At 39.0% G+C, this 26422-nt stretch overlaps 1 protein-coding gene across 7 annotated transcripts in view; it reads left to right on the forward strand.

The window, feature by feature from the left end:
• Positions 1-18203, forward strand: part of B3galt1 (beta-1,3-galactosyltransferase 1) — a 549878-nt gene extending 531675 nt beyond the window's left edge. For 6 of the 7 annotated variants that reach the window (XM_076928849.1, XM_076928852.1, XM_076928850.1 and 3 more), the window contains one exon: positions 13300-18203. In XM_076928849.1, the coding sequence (XP_076784964.1) occupies positions 13529-14509 (981 nt within the window). In that variant the 5' untranslated portion in view covers positions 13300-13528 and the 3' untranslated portion in view covers positions 14510-18203. Of the gene's footprint in view, positions 1-1080; positions 1257-13299 lie in introns of all 7 variants that reach the window. The other variant, XM_076928848.1, reaches the window with a different exon arrangement.
• The last annotated feature ends 8219 nt before the right edge of the window (positions 18204-26422 follow it).

Raw genomic sequence — 26422 nt, forward strand, 5'->3', positions numbered from 1 at the left:
AGGAGAGGAAGCTGGTTGGAACATCAGTGCAGGAATGCCACAGGAACAGAGTTACTGGTGTGAGCTCCCACACCATATTTTTCACAAGATTACATATGCTATTTGAAAACGACTTGGTATAGTGCTAGGAAACTGGTAGATATTCATTAAACAGAAACCACCATTTAACTTAAAAAATATCTAAATGTCATAAGGTTGATTTAATAAATCTTAGAGATTATTTGCTGTAGGAGTCCACTCAGCCATGAAAATGGCGATCCTTCTGCTTGAAAGCACAGAGGAAAGAAGAGAAAGTAAGGTATGTTTCCCTTTAGTTTCTGGTGAATTTACATTTGTATGATCCTTTGTGTCTCAAATGAAAGAAATGACTATTTCATTATAACTGACCTGATTCAAATTGTACTTGAGATCTTTTCTAATTTCTCCTTCTATAAGACCATCAAATTATCTGATGGACTCTCAACTAGCCTGCTCAGAAATGGGAAGCAAATAATTTAAAAGTTCTTAGAAAAATCACTTGTGCCATCTGTCCAGTACATGTTGGAAAAAAGAAAAAAAAATCTACTATTAAAATGAAGTCTTTAAAGACAAAATAGGTCTCAGAATTTCACAGAAAGTCATCTCTAATGGGCCAAGAAAAATGTGCTTTAAATGGGACTTTTTACAACATTCAGAGTTTCTGAAACAGCCTGCTATCTCAGATGTTAAAATAGAAAAGGTAAAAGTTGTGTCTGTATAAGTGCAAGAATCGCAGGGAATCATCTTTTAACCTCATGTTGTCATGAGCAAAATTTGCACCATCTACTTGTTTTGTCTCCAATGTACACTCTCCAGTCCAAGAAATAAGATTTAAACACTTGTGCTGTGAAATATACTTCTTAACAATAAGAAAGAGAAAAGCACAAGGAGAAAACAGAAGAAAGCCTCCTCCTTTCAGTACAAACTCAAGTTTGTGTCCAAAGGAAGGGAGTGCTGCTGAGAATGAGAAAAATATTACACACAAGACCTCTGTGCCACCGTCCCACGCACTTGCCTGGGAAGGTAGCCTCAGGGCCTTTTTTTTTTTTTTTTTTTTTAAAGGAATGGATGCCCAGTGCTGATGGAGCAAGGGCAGAGTCCTGGCTTGGGGAATTGGAAGGAAATAAAGGAAGAGAGTTGGGGCAGTCTGAGAACAGCACTTAACAACAGGAAGGGACATTCTGGGAATGTCACGCTGCCAACAGATCACAAGAGCCAAGACCCCAAGAGCGACAGAGGTGAGGCATTGTGGGAAAGGAGGATCGAAAACTGATTTGTGGGGCTGGTTAGAACCCAAGGAAAGAAAGACGCCCAGCATGGAAGTGATGCCAGGCCACGGGCTGATGGCTCTTTGCAGGTACAATAGTACCTAAGGAAAGAAGCCCATGGAAGTAGAGACCATAAAAACTCCAAGCATGAGGATATTCCTTCTTTAAGGACTTTTCAAAGCAAATACAAGTAGCAGGATTTCTGACCAGGGAGAATTAATGATATTTTTAGAACAAAGAGAGATTTTGAGGGGACGAAATTCTAAGCAGATTTCATGATGGAGTCACATCTACAATCTTAATTTCTTGTGCTTTATCCAGGAGACTAGATGTCTGCAAGTCTCTCTGACTATGAAACTTCAACCCCTGGACATCCTAAAGCTCAAGTATGAGGAGAGAGATAGTTGATAAGTATAGAATACAGATGGGAAAACTGAGATGAGATAAAAACACAAGACTTCACATGAAAAGGACCAAGAGAGTTACAATCTCTGTTTGTGGAGTCCCTGTTAGAGGAGAGGCAATAACTTCGAATATATGCAAGAATGACTCGGCATGAGAGTGATGAGTTCAAGCACCAGGATGATTAAGAAATCTCTACACATAGGTAGAATACAAATATTTTGTCGATAGGAAGTCATAAAGAAAAGAATTAAGGGAAAGGCATACAGAGATAATGGAAACGCATGTGGACGGAAGTGTTCACTGCAGAGGAAGATGGGCAAACGTTTGATGGTCGGTTCCTGTGGCATGAAACTGGGGGCAGACAGAGGTGAGGACAGTGAAGAAGTGGCCTTGATGGCTGTATAATCACTAAAGAAAAGAGACAAGTTACTTTTCATAAATCCTGTACCTGATAAGAAAATCAGGCACATGGCCCAGAGTTTAGTGCAGCCGAGTCGCTGCTCTGTTAAACACTCCTGTCTTCTCATCACACTGGCTTTCATTTGTAAGCATTTCTATAATAACTCACACTGTTTTCAGGACCAAAAGTTAATGGGTCTATTGGGTCTTTGATAGAATGATACACGCTGCAGCTTTGCATTCGAGATCAGTTCCATCACAACCTTAACAAGCTATACAGAGAGTGCGAAGTTACAGTTTATATCAGGTTTCTTAAATTATCAGGTTTCTGAAAATAAATCATGGCATAGCTACCTCCGGATATTTTAGTATGTTTATAATGTTAATTACGACTACATGTGTGCTATTTAGAAGGCTGACTTTGTGGACTTCTAGTATTCTAAAATTACATAGGAAAAATTCTAACTCTCTGTTACACAGTACTAACACTAAACAGTTATGATGACATTTCCTCTAGCTAACATGCCCCCTTCTTACATAATTGCAATAGCTTTTAATAGAAATATTATAAAATGAAATTGAAGCTTCAGATGAAAGGAGTCAACGAGAGGTGCCAAGTTTTACTTTCTACTTTTGAGCAACAGCCAATTTTTTTTTAAAAAAAGATGTTTTTACACCAATTATTTAAGATACATTGGCTAGTAAAATTCCTCATAAACATTTGTGTGTGTGTGTGTGTGTGTGTGTGTGTGTGTGTGTGTGTATGCGTATGAGCATCCGTGTGACTCTGTGTGTGTGTGTGTGTGTGTGTGTGTGTGTGTACATGTGCGGGGGGGGGGGGGGGGGAGCCAGAGCCAAAGGCTGGCATTGGATGTCTTCCCTGTCACAGCCACCATGGTTTTTGAAACAGGGTCTCTCACTGAACCTAGAGCTCCAGGTTTGGCTAAACTGCCTGATTGTCAAGCTCCTAGAATCTGCCTGACTGTGAGGCTCCTAGGGTCTGCCTGTCATTCCCTTGCCTGTCCCCAGCACTGGGGTTACCAACATAAGTTGCAGCATTCAGCATTTTTATGAGTGTTGGGAATCTGACTCAGGTTCTCCTGCTTGTACAGCAAGTACTTCATTCACTGGGACATCTCCACAACTGTAAACATCTTACAGGCAAAACGTCTCTGTCCTTTTCTTTATTGTGTTTGCATTAACAATGAGGATTGTGTTCTTGAGGTCAAAAAATCAGTTTATACAAGATTTTCTAATAAGTTATCTCATTGAACCTTACAATGACCTCACAAAGCCTGACTGCCTGTTATTATTCTCCTGTGACAGATAAAGAAATAGAAGCATAGATTCGCAGACTTCCAAACGGATGACCAAAATTCTAGAAGCTGAATCTAGGTCTTTCACTACTATAAGATTAAATGCCTGCAGAATCATTTCCGCTGACAGCAGCTGCATTAAATATTTTAAGCTATTATGGTTCTAATAAATTGTTCCATAAAGAAATGTTTCAATTAAGAAACAAATGGGAAGAAAATGAAAACTCACAAATTCTTTTCCAGACGTTATCAGTTGCTATATAGTACTAATCTCATTATTTTTGAAATAGAAGCCAAAATAATACCACCCTTCTGTAGTGGGCTAAGAAATATCTCCCTAGACATTGTACATCACACATATACTTAACATACTAACATCTTTCTGATTTATATGCTCATCTATTTATATCCCCCGCCTCAGTAATGGACCAATTGGACACTATTTTGATATCACAGAGTTCAACTGTTAACTTGCCCCAGCTCCTGTTTTTGTTATTTGAGTGTCTTTCCACTTCTTCTTTCAAAGTTCTAATAGAAACTACTGGCAACTTCTTTTCCCCACAGGCCCATCAAGCGGCCAAGCTTCCAGGTGCCCCTGACTAAATAGGTAGTTGCCTTGCCTGTTTTTAAAAGTATGTCTTCTCTAACTCAGTCAGGTTACAATATCCATGACTGCAAAGGAAGCAAGGCATTTATTTAACATAATGAGATGGTCTCATTTTCTTTGTTCCTGAGAGGATTGTGTGATATTTTAAAAAAAAAAAAATTTTTTTTCTCCGAATTCTAGAACTAGGGCAACACATTGATTTTGAGAAAACTGTAATCTTCCTCTCTAATTCCAAGAGCACATTCTCAGCTGCCGTGAAGTAGAATGTGGTTTTCAGATTGCAAAACCCCTGAGCCCATGCAAAAATGTCCTCACCCGGGCCACTCCTCTCCCAGGTGGGCCCTATTCTTCTTCCGTTGGGGATTTATAAAGACCTTTGCTATAAATGTCAAAGTGCATTAAACTGAAAAGGAGAAAGGTCCAAATCTTTTTTTTGTTTGTTTGTTTGATTTGTTTTTGTTTTAGGCTATTTCCTTATTGTTTGTGATTGACTAAGTAAATTCAATCCTGGGGATTCATAATTAAAAATTTAAAGGGAACAAATTAGCCCTTAACCTGTCAGCAGCTGAGGAATCAGAACTTTTACTCCTGCCAGTGTCCAGGGATTCGCTCCTGCAAGGGCGTGGTTTCCTTCCCAGTAGGACACTGGCTAAAAGAACCACCGAGAGAAGCCAGCAGGCCTTGACTCTGAGGGATAATCAGTCAGCAGGTTGGGTTCCTTCAAGGATTGTTATCTGGTGGTAATAGTGTTTTATTTCCTCCTCCCCTGTGCTTATTTACAGAATAATTTTAAAAATGAGAGAAAAGGAGAGAGCCAGGTATGAATATAGCCATATGCCGGATTAGTGCAGCCTGCTAGAAGCTCCACCCGATGGGGCTCATTTGTCGATTGGTTCTGTTGCAGACTGAAGGTGCTTTGATTTCACTCATACACCTAATTATGCTAATTATGAATTTTTCACCTTTTGAAATCTTGAAAATTAAATGTGCAGGAGAGAGGCATGCGTGGCAGAGCGTCTCATCTTGCTGCTACCCAAGAGAGTGGAAAATACGCTAAGCTGGGCCCCTCAAGAAGACACATTGACTCTTAGGTGCCCAGACCTCAGAATGCAATTTTATTTGGAACAGTTTTCATGGTTGTGATTTAGATAACACAAGGTCATTATGGTGGCCTTAATCCAATGTGGCGATGTCCTCGTAGAAGAGAATATGAGACACAGAGATACATGTACAGGACAATACCACATGCAGATGAAAACAGAAACCATGCTGACATATCTACAGCAAACTTCCAGAAGCCAGAGGGCAACCCTGGAACAGATTCTCCCTCATGATTCTATGAATTTCCTCAGTGTCTGTTATAATGTCTCCCTCTTCATCTCTAATTTTATGAATTTGGATCATCTCTCTCTACCTTTTAGTTAATTTGGATAAGAGTTTGCCACTCTTGCTGAATTTCCCAAAAATAAAACAATTTTTTATTTCATTGATTCATTATACATATGTGTGTATATACATACATACATATACATACATACATACATACATACATACATATGTTTCTATTTTGTTGATTTTAGCCCTGAGTGTGTATATATATTATAGCACTGGGTGTCCCTAGTAGAATGAATTTCTGCAGGTTCGAAGATGTCACAATGGAATAGAGATGGGCAAGAAGGGAAGCCAGAGAGAGTCTTCCAGAAAGAGCTAAGGGTACCCCAGGTCTGCACCAAGTGGCAAAGTCCTTAGGAAGTAGATGTAGGGTAAGAAATAGGGACTCCTACAGGCAGGCTACCATAGGGCGAAGATTAAGGATGGAAAGACAGGGATGAAAGGGCTAAAGGGACCTGAGTTGGTACCAAGAGGCAGAGTCCCCAGGGAGTGGAGGAGGCACTTCTACAAGCAGGACTAAGTCTGCAGAGATTGGAATGGAGGAGTGTCAGGATAGTGAAATAACACTTACCTACATCCCAGCCCAGTGTGGTCACTGGGGCCCTTGATAGAGAGGGTTTCTGCAGAATGGCAGTTGTCACAAAGTAGTGGACATGGTCTCTCTTGGAGGATGGAGAGGGTCAATGGGAAAGGACTAAGAAGATCCTGCCATTCAGACTCTTCAATTTCTTGGTGCCCACCTGCTTTGGTGAAAGACTATTTTCATTCTCTGAAGTTTGTAATACTTTCAACACCTGAAAAGACATATGCAAAAGCTCTTTGGGCATCTTTTATCCCAGCTAAGATAAACAAAATAATTAGTCCTCACCCTTCCTGCCCCATGATGAACATGGACACAGGAGTATGTAGGGTTCACTAGTGACAATGACCACTCCCTGCTAGGATTCCCTCTGGTCACACAAAGGAATACTTATTCAACAAATTTGGGTATCTTAAAATTAAATCATTCAAAGTAACAGGCAACCCACCATGCCATTCCTAAGAGAAATGTGTGCTTCCTAAATTGAAAATTCTACCCCATTAACTCCCTGAAAGGTGAAGGTGGTTATTTACTGGAGAGCTCTGTGATTGAGCTAATCTGCAGTACAGTGAGGCCCCTGGAGGGAACATCTTTCAAATGTTCTAGCTGAATGTTCCTATTGGAGGGATTTGCATTTAACGGATGACAAGTTAATGTGTCTTCGGTGTCTTAAAGTTGTGGTAAAACTGCTAAAAGGTATGATAGATGTTATGTGTGCAACTTTCTATTTTACTGATATATTAACTTGCCCATTAAATAGGATTCTAAAAAATGTTGTCCAACTCACCAGAAGATTCTACTACCATCTTCAGTGTTCCAGCTGGCTATGATTTTCCTTTTGACATTTTTTTTTTTTTTAGTTAAGAAGACATAGTTTATTGCAAGTAAAGGAAAGCATGCTTATTATAGATGAAAGTGGATAATGACTAGAAGACTAGAAACATCACTGTGCCAATGCATTTGTATGTAGACTCTATACTGTTTCTAAAGGCTCTAGAATAGATAGCTTCCCACATGATCAACAGGCCCATTAGGGTTGACTTTCTGGAAAAGGCAATGGTATATGAAGAATTCTTCTGGATAAGAATTGCACAAGGTTTGGAGCTCCTAGATCTGGGTTCAGTTAGTGATCAATTACTAACCAGACAGTTCTGGTACTCCTGGGATATGATTCAAACCACATTCCTCTGACCAGCATCATCCTACAGTTCCCCACTGTCTCTACAACTATGGTGTAGGAGAGAGGGGTGTAGCCCTAATACCCTTCAAGGTGGGTAGCTACCTAACATAGTAGTAAGTGACTCCCTTTGACTTTTAATGGGTCTCTGGCTTTGAGTTTTTGAAGACACACACACACACACACACACACACACATGTTCCTCAAACATCTTTATTGACGTCTCGAAAACTCTGAAGGACAAACCAAAACACAAACTCTGTCTATGTAAAAGAACCAATCAATCTCCATGCTCAGGGTCACAAGCCATGAACTGCAAAGCTATCAAAAATCTTTCTGTCTGCTGAATTTTAGCTGAACAAGTCCCTTAGAAACAAATGACCTAGAAATGTTTGTGAGGACCTCTGACACACATAGAAGTAAGCCCGCTTATTTTTTGCTCTTATTTTATATTTAAGGCCACTGAGACAAAGAGAATACATATTACAATATAGCACTGCCCAAAGACTAAATGAAAACATGTCTGAGCATTGCCAGATACTTCATCTGGGATCCATGATTTAAATTTTGGGGCTCTGTTTATCACATGAGTTGGTCTCATCTTAGTCACACTACTTCCTGACCCCTTCCTAACCCAGAGGTATATCTTGTGTGGCCACCCAAGAACTCACTTTTATTTATCCCTTAGCTATAAGTACATATTAGTGTTGGGCTCTCTTTCATATTTCACATGGTTCTGTTTATGTTTTCTAATTGGATAAATGCTACCTTGCATTTAGTGTTGATTGAGGTGTGAGGCTGTGCCAATATTTGTTCTCATGTCTGATGAAAAAGGTCAATAAAAACAGTGATTCACTCCATATGTATGTGGGCTTCAGGACTTCAGTGAAACACACTGAGAAATGCTTCAAACTTCTTCACTTATTGGCATTCAGTCACCCCCACCCCCATTAAATGCTAATGTGCTTTTTGCAATGAGCATGTTCCACAAATCGAAACTCCCCCACAGCTTTGGCTTGGTGCAGTGCATGCACACCAGGATGACCCATATAGTATCTTGGTGTTCACTTGTTTTCTCTTACTTTATACCTGTTATATGCTGGTCCCTGTGGCTGGAACACAGAGAGGTCCTTCAGGCAAGAAGTTAGGTGCAGTGACTATGGCAGCTCAGCATTAAAGACCTTCTCAGCGTTTGCCCACAGCAGGCCCCAGAAGACACGTGGAGTCCATGGGTTTAAGAGATTTATTTTCATGGTGGATGGTAGTTGAGTCTGGATGCACACCCCTGTGAAACTCAGGGCAGACCTGAGTTAAATAGGGTGGGAGGAAGGGGGGAGGGTCTGGGGAAGAATGCTTAATTGGCTATGCCCTCTGGCCTTCACGTATCTCATTAGTATGTAAATCTCTTGAGGCTGAAGCTTGTAGTCATGCCCTCTACCTGTGCCCTTTGGGAGGGGCTACATCCCGCGTGACTGAACAGCACAGGTTAATGGAGTTCCACGCCATGTGTTAGGAGCCTGGATTCTGAAAATACAGCAGAATAGATGCCCAGCCCTTGCAGGGTCTCCGGGCTACTTCCAGCCAGAACTTCTACCAAAAACCAAGACCCCTTTCACAGTCCTACAGTTATGTATGCTGTATGCTTTGCCTACATTGCCCAGACTCCTTCCAGATAATTCCCAGTTGTGCTTCACATTCAGTTTAGCTTACTTGAAACAAAAATCTGAGGGACCACAGAGAGTACTGCAGCCTAAGATGCTCCTTCATAGGCTAGGGTAGCTTTTCCATCCACCACAAAGCCTCTATCTCCCAACACACCTTAAGAAGTTGGAAAGTGGCCACTTTTTGGGTCATCTTGAATGAGATGTTTAATATATCTGAGCTTCTATTATCTCACCTATAAAGTGAGGCATACATGCATTTCTTGAAACACTGTAAGAAATGGCTCTTTATAAAGCAGAATAAAATGGCATAGAATACCACACATCACACAACACCTGGTCTGGTATGAATAGTTTATGTTATTTTATTTTTTATTTATTTTATATGCATATGCATTTTGCCTGTATGTGTGGGTATGCATTAGTTGCATGCCTGGTGACTGCAGAGGCTGGAGAGGGAATCACACCTTATGGAACTACAGTTATCGATGGTTGTGAGCTGCTATTCTATTCTAGGTTGTGGATCCAGGGAATCAAACTGTGTCCTCTGGAAGAACAGCCAGTGTTCATAATCGCTGAGCCATCTCTCCACCCATATGCATTTTAAAATGAAAGATAATGAGCTTGATTTCTGTGTTCCCAGCACGCAGGAAGCTGAGGAAGAGGATCACTAGGTCAAGGTCAGCCTAGGCTATGCAACAAAACCTTGTCTCAAAACTCAATAGTAATTTGGAACCACTGCAATGAGAACTAACAATAATAATGCTAGGATTTATCATGTGCATTAGCTGTCTAGGGAAGAATGTTTCTTGTTTTGAGGAGAGTATCTGTAGATATACAAACTTCCATTACATGCTCATTTACCTCTCTTGTATTTCTAAATTCTCCATCTATCTGTATTTACACAATCCTTTTGTACAGATAAAAACCTCACTGAAACATATCATAAAATGAATTCTTACTCCTTTAGGGCATAGATCTGCAAGAAAAAGAAATCCTTAATCTGTAAGAATGGATTGCTACAGAAATCTGTGGATGGGATTTGGGGAAGGTAAATCCTTCATCCTTACCCTGGCCTCTAGCTTTACTCCACCAGTTAGTCTCTTGCACATATCATGTTTTTGGAATGTGCTCTTTATTTTATCTGTGCAACCATTATCTGAGTAATTCCTGCTTGTGTTTGAAGCCTCTACTTAGCTCACTTTTTCTGATTTACAGTCTCCATTCACTGTGCCATCCATTGCTTGACCCCTGGATGGGTAGAGAATGGAGCCCATCCTGTAAACATGTGTGAATGGTGGCCCCTGAAACTTTTCTGATCTATTATACTGTATCTTTTCCTCAAATACTATTTCCCAGTCCACTCCTGTCTACTTCAAAAGTCCCATGTTGAAAATTATTTTAATTATTTGCTTGAAATCTAACCTCTCAGTCCAGGATTTCCCAGGGCAAGGATTTAAATGCTAGTTCTCTTTTCTCAGTACTCCATAGCAAAAAAGAAAAAAAATATGTTACAAGTGTTTGATTAATTGCTAGATTCATGGTTAGTGAATTCACAAATGAATGAATGAATTTTGAATGAAGATAGCTGTGAAATGGGGGATAGTAATTTGACTCTGTAGGGACAGGAAAGAGAAAATAAAAAAGGAGATCAAATAACTAAAGAAACCCTCCATTAATTGTTTGATTAATTTCCCCTGAAGATGACCTGGTTTCTTACCAAGATGTCTGAGCCCCTGACATCTTAGTTAATAGTTGACTCACAATTTAGTAGGAAAATATACAAGAGACAAGGAAGAGGATGATGAAGATATTCTTAAAGAATGGGTTATACAAGGTGAGATCTTGGCCAAGTCTGGTTTCTAACACCATCTTGATTCTAATTCAGCAGTCATTGTGATTAAAATGAAGTCAGAATTATATATCCCAAATTGAAAGTCCCTTCCCACATTCTCTACTACTAGTTTTCCTCAGTTCTTCTTACCTCTAAAGCAATGGTTCTCAGCCTTCCTAATGCTGTGATCCTTTAGTACAGTTCCTCATGTTGTGGTGACCCTAACCATAAAATTATTTTGTTGACACTTCATAACTATAATTTTTCTACTGTTATGAGTCATAATGTAAGTATCTGATTGCAGAATATCTGATATGTGACCCCCCTCACGCCCATGGGGATTGAGATTCACAAGTTGAGGACTGTTTGCCCTAAAGTATCAAACTTCCTCATTTGCTTGAAGCCATTCATCATGACCTTCTTGTTATCATCTTCTAGTGCACCTTAAAGCAGAAATGTTCTCTGGGAGGCTAGGAACACTGGATTATATATTACAACTGGATGGAGGCCTGACTATGCAAAAGTTAGGTGGTTTAAACCCACTCTACTATTCAGTTCAATAACCAAAATTCAATATTCAGTAACCAAAATGAATTATTGCTGGTCTCATGGTTAGCTCTAAGCTTATGCAAGAGTATGGCTTTTAAGTTGGCAAAAACTAACCAGCCCAAGCACACAGTTGTCTCTGAAAGAGACTTTGTAAGTATTATTAAATTACTATTGCTGCCTTTGCCTTCCAGAGCTATTGAATTCTGCTCTAACTAGGAAAGAAGAGATACGTTTTTTACATGAATGGACTTTGAAATTTGGATACATATTTTTGACTGGAATAATGTTTATAAGCTCTAGAAAACAATGCTAATTTTAGAAAGGATTGGTGTTTCAAAGAACAACTTTATTTGAATACCAGTTTGTCTTTTGTAACATCTTCATTGAATTTGTGAACTTTAAGCTCAACTGTCCCTTTCATTATACGCATCCAATGTGTATAGGGACGTCAGTGAGTAAAACAAATTAATGAATGAATAAATGAACAAATAAAAAAGTCCAGTCTAATTTCCTCAAAGAAATATATAGGAACATTGATAATGGAAAAATTCTATGTCATTTATAACAACCCTGAAATCAGTATGACCAGGATGGTTAGTTGGTAGCTTCCATGTTTTGGTTACTTTCATGTAACTATAACTAACGTACTTCAGAGAACAACATACAAAGAAGAAATATTTTTTTTGGTTGGTAATGTCAGAGGTTTGGCTTCATATTTCTTGGCTTATTTCTCTTGTCTGGACACCTCTTGGTTCCTGAGAACATAGTTGAAAGAATTCAGACAAGACACAAGAGCCTAGTACAGAGGAGCTTTAGAATTTGTCTGAGCAGAAGAGCAAAGCACAGTCTGAAGAGAGGTAGTGGATGAGGGTCAGAAGGACCACAGTATCAGTCTACATTTTAGGAAGGGTTTATACCATTTCTACAGTCTTTAGAGTTCTACCAGAGGAACTTTGTCATAGGAGTGGGCAGAACACTTGGATTGGCTCTTACATGAGCAGGTAATGATGCCTTTTTTTCTTACTAGAAAGCCACCCACAATGCATTATGCACAGGGTTTAGGATTCCTGGCTCCAGACTTAGTTATCTACTAATGAGATCCCAGGCACTTTAGCAAGACAAGCCTCCCATGGTGAGAGGTATGAGTCGAGTACCACTCTGGCCAATTGTTAGAGTATCAAAATTCCAGTCTTTGTTTTCTTGGCTGTTGACTATAAGGGAGGGGTCTACCTCATAGTCCTCCAAGCCTATCAATGTCTGAGTAGATACTTAGCAGTAAGAAAGATGAGCATGGTGATGGAAGAATGCAGAAGTGGAAGCTATTTACTTCATGGAAGAAAGGATGCAGGGATCAGAATCATGTATATGCTCAAAGGTATGGTTTTGGGACCTCCTTCTTCCCCCTATGTCCCACCTTTCTAGGGCCAAACTTTCAGTAAATGAGTGTCTTTGGAAGGTACTTTATTCCCAGCCACAACAAAGAGTAAGCTTATTTCCCAAAGCCTGGGAGAAAGCAGAATTGCACTGTAACAGCTGTGCCCACTGCCAGATCAGGAACAGGCAGCAAGTCTTCCTAAGACTGAGCCAAGAAAGCAAGGAATTAGCAAAAGTTTGTGGGCAGTTATCAACACATTATCATATTGAGAATTGGAGAAAGCAAAGACATGTTAAAGGTTAGTTTTTTATCTAAATCAAGTGATTAAAAGCTCGAAGTTGGAAATAATGAAAGAGATTTGAACTGTATGTGAGCTTGTCTGAAAGATTGGAGAGCAATGTGACTAACTGCAAAAATAGCCTTTTGTGAAGAAGGAAACCCTTTTTGGAAAATTACTGATGTTAGCTTTATTCCCGAGTCACCTAGTGCTCGTGGTCAATGTATTCATGTATTGAATATCAATACGCATAAACAATTTCTGTTCTTGAGAGAAGAGAAGCTACAAGGTTATTTCCGGGGCTTCTTGGAGTTTACAAAGATGAATGGCCATGTTTACTTTAGTCATTGCTGGTAATTCTTACACCGTTATTGTGTTTATTCAAGAATATGAAAATGGATAAGTAAACATGAATAAAATTGTACTTTATTGATTTTGCAGAGTTCTGAGGAAGATTTCTGAGGCATGGAGCTTCCATCAGGTTTGGAAGAAAGTAAAGTGAATTCAATGATGCCACAACACAAATAACGCCCATGGACACCCACCAGCCAACTCCTTTCTGGCAGAATTTTTAGATTGTCAAGTAATATGTTGCCTTTGCAAGAGAACAAGAAACTAGTGCCCAAAAGACGGGTTCTTCAGTATTTGGATTAGACGTGTTTTCAAAACAATGGCTTCAAAGGTCTCCTGCCTATATGTATTGACCGTTGTGTGCTGGGCCAGCGCTCTCTGGTACTTGAGCATAACAAGACCTACTTCATCCTACACTGGCTCAAAGCCATTCACTCACCTAACAGTTGCCAGGAAAAACTTCACCTTTGGCAACATAAGAACTCGACCTATAAACCCACATTCTTTTGAATTTCTTATAAATGAGCCCAACAAATGTGAGAAAAACATTCCTTTTCTTGTGATCCTCATTAGCACCACACACAAGGAATTTGATGCTCGCCAGGCAATCCGGGAGACTTGGGGGGATGAGAACAACTTCAAAGGGATCAAGATAGCCACGCTTTTCCTCCTGGGCAAAAATGCTGATCCTGTTCTGAACCAGATGGTGGAGCAAGAGAGCCAGATCTTCCATGACATCATCGTGGAGGACTTCATTGACTCCTACCACAACCTCACCCTCAAAACCTTAATGGGGATGAGATGGGTTGCCACCTTCTGTTCAAAAGCCAAGTATGTCATGAAAACCGACAGTGACATTTTTGTGAACATGGACAACCTTATTTATAAACTCCTGAAACCCTCTACCAAGCCAAGAAGAAGGTATTTCACTGGTTACGTCATCAATGGCGGGCCAATCAGGGATGTCCGCAGTAAGTGGTATATGCCTAGGGATTTGTACCCTGACAGCAACTACCCACCATTCTGTTCAGGGACTGGCTATATCTTTTCGGCTGATGTGGCTGAACTCATTTACAAGACCTCACTCCACACCAGGCTGCTTCACCTTGAAGATGTGTATGTGGGACTGTGTCTCCGAAAGCTTGGCATACATCCTTTCCAGAATAGTGGCTTCAATCACTGGAAAATGGCCTACAGTTTGTGTAGGTACCGCCGTGTCATCACCGTCCACCAGATCTCTCCAGAAGAAATGCACAGAATCTGGAATGACATGTCGAGCAAGAAGCATCTTAGATGCTAGGACTTTTATCAGTGTAAATAACTTTCTTTTCTAAGAAATGGGGCCTAAGGTGTTGGTAGTTACAGGTGTCAACAAGGGAACATAAACTGGTAAGGGGTTTTGTAAAGGTTTTGCTTCCTGCTCCTAGTTCTTTCTCGGATCAGTATTTTACAAGTATTGGGCTTGGCTATAGAAACGGTGAGTGAGTTAGAAGGGCCAAATTTCATCCTCAGGTCCTAAGACATTGCCATTTATTTCAAAAAGTGACTCTAAATAACTGCCAGGATTAGTGCACTGTGCATCTGAGACAAAGATCTGGGCTAGGAGATAGAAACTCACAGTAATGTCTTCATACCATCTCTGCAAACATAAACAGTAATTCTTTCTTTAAAAAAAATCAAAGCAAGTCAGAAAAGATAAATGCTGTGCACTCTTGTCATGTAGCATTTCTACATAAGATGCCATGGATTATGTACAAAATTTGAGATTCTACCAATAATTGATCTTATCCCTAGGGTAGGGAGATTATGACAGAATAGATGGAGATGTAAACCTGAGAATCAATTATTCTGTATGTATAGAAAACACCTCAGCATGGACTCACAAGGGTTAAATCTGGTCAGCAAGTGGGTTGTACATAAATGCTACTTTAAGTAAACAAATACATGGTTTTTTTTTCCCCCCAGAACAAATATTACATGATGCCACCAAGGAGACTGCCAAATGTAGTACTCTGACCTGCTTCTTTCCATGTTATGCCTTTTATAGTTTTTGGATCAGGCAGGTGTGTGTCTCCATGTGTAGAAAACACATTGATAGGAGGCCCAGAAATCATACAGAACAATTGATAAAATGCAAATTTAGGTATCCATTCTAATTAGCATAAGCTTGGCAATAGTATACAATGCCCCTCTCACACATTCGCAAAGCACATGAAAAAAAATCTTTAACAAGTACCAGTATTATTAAAAGATGTGCCCCAGCTACCAGTAGAAGAAATGCTCTCTTAAGTCTAAAACATCCACATATGTTTAGTAGCAAAAGTGCTTTGAGATGTTCTGGGGATTCTGTGGCTGAGATCCGTGGGAAGGAAGAATGGGGAAGCCGAGTTCAGATCCCATTGTGCCACAAATTTATATGGACCATAAGAAGAGGCATCTCATTTTTTGATGTGTTTCTATATGCTCACTTGTAAAATGGCTGAAAAGAAAAATCTACCTCACAGGTACTGTGAGAGCAAATCAATCACATCTGCTAATAAGTATTTTGATATCTTTAGTTTAAAAGGTGCTACGTAATGCCATGTATCATGCAGTACGCTAAATGCTAAAATGATCACAGTAATTATAAAGATGGCGATCTGTTATGGCAACATCATCTCAATATGACAATTTACCAAAATAAAGATTGACTGTGAACTACCAGTGTACCTAATTCTTCCAAGACTTGATGTTTCCTTGGCTATAAGTTAGCTGATTGGGGAAACTTCAGTTTCTCCACCATGGTCTCTCATTTTGGTGATGAATTTATCATCACTTCAATGTGTTGCCTTGGCATCCCAGGATGTTTAAAACAAAAGAATCCACTCTGCTTTGGGGAGGAGCATTGCATGGGTTTTGCAAAAAACACAACTTAAATCGTAAGAAATATTTGCCCTGAATTTTTAAAATGCTTTAGAACAAATAGAGCTAATCTACTCCCTCAGAGGATAAAAAGCACTCAGCAATTCTCCACAGTTGCACATCCACCATTGATGCACCACCCATTGTTTAAAAAAAAACGTTGCTCATTTGAGCTATTTTCTTTGCACCTTAGCCTCAGCAAAACCCCCATAGAAGCTGATAGTTATGGAGAGACAAAGGAGTAAACAGAGTCCTGTAATCATGTAATCCCTTGCTGGGAAAAATTTAATATCTCATTACCCCCATAGTACTAAGTGATATAGGACTGTCCCATCCTTTAATATGATGGTGTCAGGTGGCCTGGGAAAGGATGAAACAGGACAAGGTAAGCCACCCTCCTACCTACCATCTAACCTCAAACCCTCTGAGCTCCAATGGCTGGGAAAGTCTCACACCCTCACGTCTCATTGGCCTCCCAGCTGCACAGCTGAGTGCAGTCTCTGTCTCCTGCGATGGCCTTGCGTCTATCCCATGCTCAGCCAAGCCACTTTTCATGTCCAAAATCTCACACAATAATAACCATGTATGTACATCTATGAATTGCTTTATATGTATGTGCAAAATATGTATAGAGCCCTAATCTTGAAAAGGAGCAAAAAAAATCAGAAAATCACATGTCTTAAAGAACTGTTTCTTAACTTTTTTTATGCTACATAGTGCCCGTATGACAAACATGTAAATAGACATCCAAGATTACATGTACATATTTTAAAGGCGCTTTTCTTGTCACCTCAATTGTACGTATGGCTAGAATCTGCTTGATATGTAACATTTTCCTCTGCATGGAACTTGATGAGGCAAGGCCATTTGTTCAGTATCTCAATACCCTTAAGCATGTTCGTTCGCTATGTGGGTTTTTTTGGATGTTCAAAAAGAATTGTTTAATTTGTCAAGAAAAATCTCTAATTTTCTACTTTTCTTAATTCTATGACAAGAAGCTGGTCAAATTATTGTCATGGTTATTTATTAAGCCATTCTTAACATTTGTTTAAGAAAAATATTTCATAATAATGGCAGTATTCTGGGGCTGGGAGTTATCATTCAGTGGTAAAGCATTGCCTAGCATGCAAAGGGCTCTGGGTTCAGTCCTCAGCCCTGCAATAATACAGTTAAAATAACGACAGCCCTACTGTACCAGAAGTCACGCAAATAATTTTTCTAAACACTGTCTGGGTCCCCATTATTTCTCCATTATGTACTGGATAACATCAGCACCTGATCTTAAAAGTTTCTTCATGTATTTCTTAGAGAAAAAAAAAATGCTTTCTCTTTGGTGCCTCGTTTATGTGGCATTGCGTCCTCTTGGAGCAGTTTCAATATACAACAATGTACTTTGAAATAACCAGATTCAAAACATGAAGATCGTTTTTGATTTGAATTAAATATGAAAGAACAAAACCCCTTGTGTGATGAGATACGGAGGGGAAACAAACTCTTTACAGAGAAGTCACGGAAGGAGTTTTTCAATCAAATTTCTTCTAACAAAAGACAATGAGATATTTACGTACAGTGTGTGGACTTCATTTTCTACCTTTCCTAATACGTGCATTCAAAGTGGGGAATTGATTGTATCATTTCTGTAAAGGTGAGAATACTTTTTATAAGCCACAGGTAACTTGTGAATGAAAGAAGTAATTCACTAGAGACGCTTGATGATAATTGACATTTAGGTATATTGTTATATATGAATGATTGTATTTATGTATTTATTTGTTCAAAATTGTACATATGGTTTTGCCAAAAGTAACTGTGTGTTAAAGTGCGCTCTCTGGGTCTGTAGTACTATTTAGGGTTACATGGGTTGCCAATCAAGCTGCTAATCAGAATACTATTTTTTTGTATCAGTGTTACAACATGTGACAAATAGATGACACTGTCTTTTCATTCATCTTCTTTCCCTTCCTCTTGAAATGTAAACTGTTGGTTGAAAGCACGATGCAATTGTACAGGCCCATCTGTCAAGAGGAAGATCATGGTTTCATAAGACTGATTTTTTTTAAACTCCTGGGACAAATAAACGAAAGAAGAACTCATCCTGTTTTTCTGCTTCTTTTGAATGGCTCTCTTTGGGGAGATGTGATTGCTTCTGCCCACCTACAATTTCAACATAAGCAATGCTTTAAACAACTCAGAGCTTGTCCATAAAAGCATGAAGCAAATTAGCAGTATACTTGGAGAGTTTTTGGTCCAATAAATAAGCCATGGATGACCTCTGGGTTTAGGAAATGTACTTCTCACCTTCTTCTCATTGGCTTCAGAAAAGAGTTTTACTATCCAATTAAGTGTGTGTGTGTGTGTTGAAAACACCAACAAATTCTACCTGCAGAGGGGCATTCTGTTGAGAGCCTGCTTAGCAAACCAGAGCACATTAAATCTAAGGCAAAAATCTCATTTAGTGTTTTATCCATATATCTACTTTGGAATATTCACATACAGCTTTAAGAGTTAATTTATGAATGGAAGAGTTATCCCACCATTCTGTAGCACAGGCGAGTGGATGCTGACTCCTGATTGCTAACTGTAAACAAAAGACTAAGAGCTACTTAAGAAGCTAAAGTGTTTTTTTTTTTTTATATTATTATTAATTTTGACCCAGCTAAATAGGTCTTCACATTCTGAAGGAGGGGTAAATTTGGGTTTAACTTCTCCCATTATGCCTCCAGTTTCGTGAGGGCAAAATATAAGCTGAAATGTGTGAGAAAACAGTAAAAACAAAAAAAATATGCAGTTTTGTATGTCGTGTGACTTTTTTTTTAAAAAGCCAACGTCAAAAGCAATAGTCTCAGAACATTGTAACAGATCAGAACAATCCTATTCAGTTGTGCACATAATAAAAATGTGCATTCTTTGTCCTTACCACAAACTTGAAGGCGTAGCTCAGCAATCTAATTTAAGAAGAACTTTAGGTGACCCAGACACATGCTGAACTTGAGGGTACCGATCTCTAAGTTTAAAAGATGTGCTTCTTGAGTGCTTCTCATTGGCTTCAGAGAAGTGTTTGACTCTCCAGTTAAGTTTGTGTGTTGAAAACACACAGTCTGTTGAGAACCTGCTTAGCAAACCAGGGCATGGTAAATCTAAGGCAAAATAAAGCAGAGACTGTCATGCCACAGACTATGAACTCCATCCAACCTACTTCCAGTGAGCTAAGAAAGGTTTCATAATGAACACGTGGGCCCTTTCATTGAACTTAGTCTATGTAATGTATTATTCCAACAATAGGAAGTCCATGTTTTCCAGTAGTAGATGTATCCTGAAATAAATCACTGATATATTATATTTTGAATTTCAGCAATCCAAACAAAAGCATGCAACTTTACTTTGTCTTGCTTTAAGTGTATGTATACACACACACACACACATATATATATATGAAACTATATATATAAACTATATATAGTGAAACTATATATGTATATATATATATATATATATATATATATATATATATATATATATACATATATAGTTTCATGTCTTAACCTGCAAAGTTTAAGATATTTATTACTTGGTCCTTTATCAGAGAAGCTTACCAACTTTGATCTTGACAGATAGAGAAACACTATAAAAGGTTGAAACGCAAAATCTCTACATTATGAATAGGGAATCACATGGATCAAGTGTCCCAGTATTGTCTCTCCATGGAGTCGGAGAAATGACAATCTGGTCATGATGATGAATAACGCCGATAACCCAACAGCTGCTTGTATTTTTAAAATAGTTCCTTTCTCTCTCTGAGTGATTTTTAAAAATTATAAAGCTTGATTTTAATTATAACAATTACCCACAGTTTAATTAATATATTGCTTAAAGATGTGTGGGTATCAGACCAAAGAGGGTGGGTTTCAAATAGCTTGATTGTCATAATTACAAGCATTCTGTTTTCTCATTTACTTAATTGATTGTCATAGATTTTCAGATGAATGCACACCGCTGGAAGAGAATTGAATGCGTTTCTAAAAGAGAGGGGGAAAAAAAAATCCAGAAGTGGGCTGTTTAGAAAAAATGGCATGTAATCCATGTGAGCATGAAAAATTGCCCTTGATAACATCTCCTTACCTTTTGGCTGATTAAAGTAAGAATTACTTAAATGTGGAAAAAATGAATTGTAAAGGTAATATTGATTCAACACATCTTTAATAACAGTGGCTCTACTCTGTCTGCAGCCAGAGTCATTCAGCCCTCAAGAACCGTCTGCATCTCGTTTCCGTTATGGAATCTATTAGTTTAATATATCAATGATTTGTTAGGCCTTTTGCTGTGACCCCAGTCCTCACCTGAAGAGATTATGGCATAAGTGGTGATTTATTCTCTCTCTGAGGTTTACCTCAGAGTGTTTACACAGCAGGGACCACTGGACTTGGCAGGCCTGAAGGAATTACTTGCAATGGGGCAGTAGGGGGCGCTAGTGATGAATACTGGTTTTCAAGCATGACCTCAGCAGGGTAAATGGGGGTGGGGGGGTGCACTGGATGCTGCTCTCTTCACTTGACAGCTGGGGAAGCAGGCAGCAGAGAATTTGTAATTTAAATGGTGAATTCAGGCCCCCCAGCGCTAAAGTTCATGATCATTGCCAAACCTGAAAAGACAAAAACAAACAAACAAAAAAGAAAACAGAAAACAAAACAAACCTATGAAGGTAACATTTAAGCAACATGAAACATAAGTGAAAGATTCAGGAATGTTACATCATTGATTTGATTCTGCCCAAGTCTAGCTACTAAGAACAGCATCAAAAATTCATGACCCCACTAACTTGGGTAAGCCCATGTCATGGAGAAGTCTAATCGAGCTTCTTTCCCTCAGAACTCACACATGTTTCAGTAGAGGGAAGGGACGATCTATAAGTTCAATTATCTATTTTCCCTCATGGAAGAAAAGGGTCCCCTGGAGGGACATTCAGCATGAGCTAGCTCCATTAAGAAGACAAGACCTCTGCACTCTGGGTCTGTCTCACCCTGCCTCAGACCACACTCAGATGGGCTCTTCTGTACCTGTTTTTGCTTTCTTTCTCCTGGTTTTTGCAATGTATGTTAATACAGGTTTCCCGTAGGAAAAACAAAAAACAAAAAACAAAATAACAAAAACAAAACAAGACAACCCAACTTTAAAACTACAAACCTCAATCACTAGAAAGAATTTCACCTGTTAAAAGACACCTTTTCTCCCAGGAAGGTACAAACCACAGGCAGCACACAGGGTAAGGCAGCACGGTGGATAAAAGTGTGTGTGTGCTCTGTGCCTAGCCTCTACCAGGAAATCCTACTAAAATGATGAGTGGTGGTCCTGAGATACAACATTCTGACTTTCTTTTGTGCTCTCAGACAATTCTGACGCCACTGCTACATGATTATACAAAGATAGATTATACAAAGCAATACTACCATTCATTAAGAATTCACATGCACCATTATCAAAGGATATGTGCATCCTCTTTGTAAACATTCACAAAAGAAACAAAAACTGGGAAAACTTGGGAGTTAAAACCTGGAAGATCAGGAGTTCAAGGCCAGCCTTAGTTACATGATTGGTTCCATGTCAGCCCGACCTCCATGAGACCTTCACTTAAAGGCTTCACTTAAAACACAATACAAGCACTGATAAATTTTTAAGTCATAAACTGACTCTCTCTCTCTCTCTCTCTCTCTCTCTCTCTCTCTCTCTCTCTCTCCTCTTTCTCTCTGTGTGTGTGACTGTATGTGTGTCTGTGCCTGTGTCTATGTGTGTGTGTCTGTGCCTGTGTGTTGTAAAGTTTTCCCTAAAACCTGTTGAAGTAAGTTAAGTTGAGGTTCTGCATGATAAAAGTACACCCAAATAGCAAAAAATAAAAATAAGTTAAAAAATAAAAAAAAGTGTTAACACTCCTAGTTTGGTATTTGTCACAGTTTAAACAGGAAGTAATGAGCAAGCAACTCATGGTTCCATGCTAATGGAGTCAATCTCTCACAGGTAGGTTAACTAATAAACTCATTCGTTTCCTGTTGGAGTCTGAACTTTTTCTTCTTATTCGATAACGGAAGGTGTCCCAGACAGCATCCTTTATCCTTTGCCCCTTCCCGCCTACCCTTTTGTTTGTGCCCTCCACAAGTTAAGTACCTTCTGTCTGTCACACCTTTCTACCATGAATTTCTGCTTCTTCAAGGCTCAAATCAAGAGTCGGTTGCCCTTGCTCTTAAACCTCTGAAACTGTGAGGCAGACTAAATCCTTTTTCCTTTTAAACAGTTTTTCTTAGGTATTTGCCACACCAACAGAGCAGCTGGCTAATGTGCCCAGCAGTCAGATACAAGAAGCAGCATTAAAATTAATTGAAAAAGAAGGTAGAGGTTCATGACCTACCTACCAGGTGACAGTCAAGTCTAGTAGCTTTGCCTTCCCAATAACCACCATTTATCAAGACGAAGAGTAGGCCCACTGATTAGAACAGAGAATGGGTGCTTTCATAGCACAAACAGGAAGCTAAAATGAAAGCGCTGGAGAAAGCCACTAAAGTCCACTGTATGTCAACAGTTGTTAACCACCTCCACATATGCCACACAGAGGGTCAGATTGTTCCCAGGAATATGATCATCCACTTAATATACCTCTTGGAAGGACTAATGTTTAGGGAGAGATGTTTGTGAGAGGGAGAGAAAGAAAGGAAGGAAGGAAGGAAGGAAGGAAGGAAGGAAGGAAGGAAGGGAGAAGGAAAAAAGAAAGAAAGGAAGAAAGGAAGGAAGGAAGGAAGGAAGGAAGAAAGAAAGAAAGAAAGAAAGAAAGAAAGAAAGAAAGAAAGAAAGAAAGAAAGGAAGTCGAAGTTAGTCCCCCTTCCAAAACAAATTCAATATTTGTTGTTGCCTCCATTTGATAGCTGGGAAGTTAAGAATTTAAGTAGTCCCTATGATGTTAAACAAAAACGATGAGTAGAGAGAGACCACCCAAATCCCATGTCTTTTGATTTAAAAGCAATTCTCCCCCTTGAAAATTAAGTATGGGGAAATCCTGGATTTAAAGTCCTAATATGTCCAAGATCATATGGGCAGAACAGTGCTTGTGGTTTACAAATGAATCTTTTGTGTAAGGGGGAAAAAGTTTTGGAATCAAGACAGAGAGCCCGAAGAACACATAAATAGCCAAGACAACAGGATAAGAGTCTAGAGAAGAGCCAGAGAAACAGGCTCAGGCATCCACTGAGATGCATTACTATGATTAAACTGCCAAACACTGAGAATCTGATCTTCAGGCAAAGCTCCCACCTATGGAAACCACTATTACTATGAATTGGGATCCTAGTACAGAACACTGAACTACTGCTTTGGAATCAAGAAATAACCTAGGTCAGATAAAGCCACGCATAAATACTTTCAATGAAGACAAACTTCATGGTTTGCAATGATTTAATGCATACTTTCTGCTTAAAGGCATAAAAGAGGAAGAGAAAACAATGCACCAAAGAGTGGGCGATTAAGGTGATGAAAATTTTCAAAAGCCACAATGAGTATGGAGCAGAGGGTGGAGCAGAAAGCAATGACTCAGGGAGACATAGGAGAGTACCACCATGTACCAGTAACTCCGAGAAATAGTCCTCTGCTTTTGCGTTTGTGGAAAGTAGCTACATTATGGAATTCAATCCACTTTCACATCAAATTCTATTCCAGAGAAGAATAGAGGTGTTCCCCAAAAGCTAGATTCCAATCTGTGCTTTTTTTGAAGAAAGATTTGTACCAAATCATATTTCCCTGCATGTCACTTTGCGTATTTGCTTGTGTTTTTTTTTACTTTGTTTCTGAGATCCATACCAAAATCACTACACCCTTTTGTGTTAAACTTTTCTCATGCACTGAAGAATGTATCTTAAAAATTACACAAACAACATGCCCAGCATTATAAACGGAGGTGGTTGTCGGATATGTTTCTTTTCATGTTGGAAGATCATTACCACCCAAATAACGCCATTTTAAAGAATAGCTTTAAAGTGAAATGATGAGATTCCCATTAAATTCTAACAAACCCTAGGTTTTGAAACAGTTTCTATTGACAAACTTGTCATTTTGTATTTGTCACTTGGGTAATCCCCCAGGGCAGAATGTTGCTGCAAGTCTCTGGAGGCATCTCCATTCATTTAATGATTCACTCGGAAATATTTCCTGGAGGCTAATGAAAGATAAGACAGAACGTTAACAATACATATTGACAAATGTACTGGGAAATATTCTTTTGAAACCCCAAGTTTACTTAGAATGATATTTAAGTTCAGACTCTTTCTTCACATTCCTAAACCATGGATGTCTTCATAAGTGTTGCTTCATGCCAACAGGACTTGTGATCCATAGTCACTAAACAGTCTTTCTCTCACAGTTGCCCTACCCATGGACTTTGAGAATTTTTACCCCACCAAGGACTTACTCTAAGTATCATTGTCTGTGGGATCAGCATTTTTTCTCTCTCATGGATAAATTCCAGTGTACCAATGCCTATTAACTGAGAAAAATACGGTAAGGTACATATCAGTATTATATACTTAAATCTCCGAGATGTAAGCCACATTCTAATAACAAGCTAAAACAAGAATACATTTTAAGCCAGGCAGTGGTGTATGAGTGAGTTTTAGAGCATTCAGGACTACATAAGGAAACCCTGTCCTCAAGACAAAAAAATAAAGTGTCCTAATCAACACATTGTAATGATAGTTTTCGTCTAAACAAATGAAAGGTTACCTATAATTCTAAATTATCAAATGGTTTACTAATGTAAAATAACAATATCTTTTGTGAAATTAAAATAAGCTATTTCACAAATGAGCAATGCATATGATTCCTGAAATGCTCCAGCTGAGCAGACATATCCCAGCCGTTTATCCTGAGTCAGTAACCGTGGCCAGTCTGCACTCACAACCATGAATGTACTAGTAGACATACTTTGAAATCTTACAACACTCCACAGTTGTGCTACTTGGGCTGAGGTGTCTCTCACTCACTTTGATTGACTATGATATAAATACCGAATAAAAATGCATTTGAAGTCTTTACTCCTTCTCAAAGTTGTTAGCTGCGGCATCTTCTAGAATGACCTTCTGCACCACCTTCAATGTTCCTGAACATCAGACCTAACTCAAACACTACTTATTCACAATGTTCGTCATTATATTTTGTCATGGCAAAAATAAATAAAATGCATTCAAGTACACCAATCAGTTGTGTATTATGAGGATTGTGAGATCTCAATTCATTTGACGATGACCTGTATGCTTCCCCAGTAAGGCTCACCAGACCCAGTGTAGAAACAGTAAACAACACCTGGCATAAAAGCATATACTGGATCAGCCTTTTCCTGTTTAAGGACCTGGTGAGTTCCTTTGAAATGGAGAAAACCAATGATAACCAACAATGGACTTCGTAAGTATGATTGATCTTCTCCACAAAACTGCTTTTTATTTCCATTTATTTTTTCCATCTCAATATTTGGGCGCTTAAGCCTCAGTGACATTGGAAGTCCGTCTGCTTCTGTCTCATGCAAAACCTCTATCCTAAGGTCTTCTCAGGTTTTTCTAGTTTTTGAGATTATAATATAATTCCCTTTCCTTTAACAAAACTTTTTATGATATATGTATACACACATATACATACATACATGGTCTGTTTACTATTACTTATATTTATGTTACAAGGCATGACCATTTGGTGTGCATTCTTTTCTGAAGAAGACTATCTGTCACATATTTACATTCCCTACTTGCCTGTGAATTTGTGCTTTTCTCTGACTGGGTTATCATGTCTATTATTGTTTTCTTTCTTCACTGTGTTCTTAGGCAGTCCTGTTGATGAAAATAAATGGGTATAGTTTCTGACAACCCTAGGAGACACAGTCACACAGCAAACTCCCCGACCCTCTGGCTCTTACAGTCTCCCTCCCATCTTCCCTAAGAACCCCTGAGTCTTTGGTGTGTGAGTTGTATTGCAAATGCATCTGTTGGGACTGGGCTCCACAACTCTAGCTTTGATTGGTTGCCTTCTATAATGTTCTTGGTGTGTTAGAAAGAAAAGCTTCTTTGATGAGTGGTGAGGACTACACTTATACCTCAAGATTTAGAGCTAGGATCCTCAAAGGAGAGAGGATTGTGACATTGCCTTTCTGAATCTGAGTTACTCACACAATATGAACTTTTTCTAGGTCTACCTCTTTACTGGTCCTCGCCCTGGAGAAAAATGAAAAGAATGAAATTTCTTGATATTGCCTTCAAGGTCTTACATGTTGGGATCCTGTTTGGGAACTTAT

Source organism: Arvicanthis niloticus, chromosome 2, assembly GCF_011762505.2.
Source record: "Arvicanthis niloticus isolate mArvNil1 chromosome 2, mArvNil1.pat.X, whole genome shotgun sequence".
Classification (NCBI taxonomy): Eukaryota; Metazoa; Chordata; class Mammalia; order Rodentia; family Muridae; genus Arvicanthis; species Arvicanthis niloticus.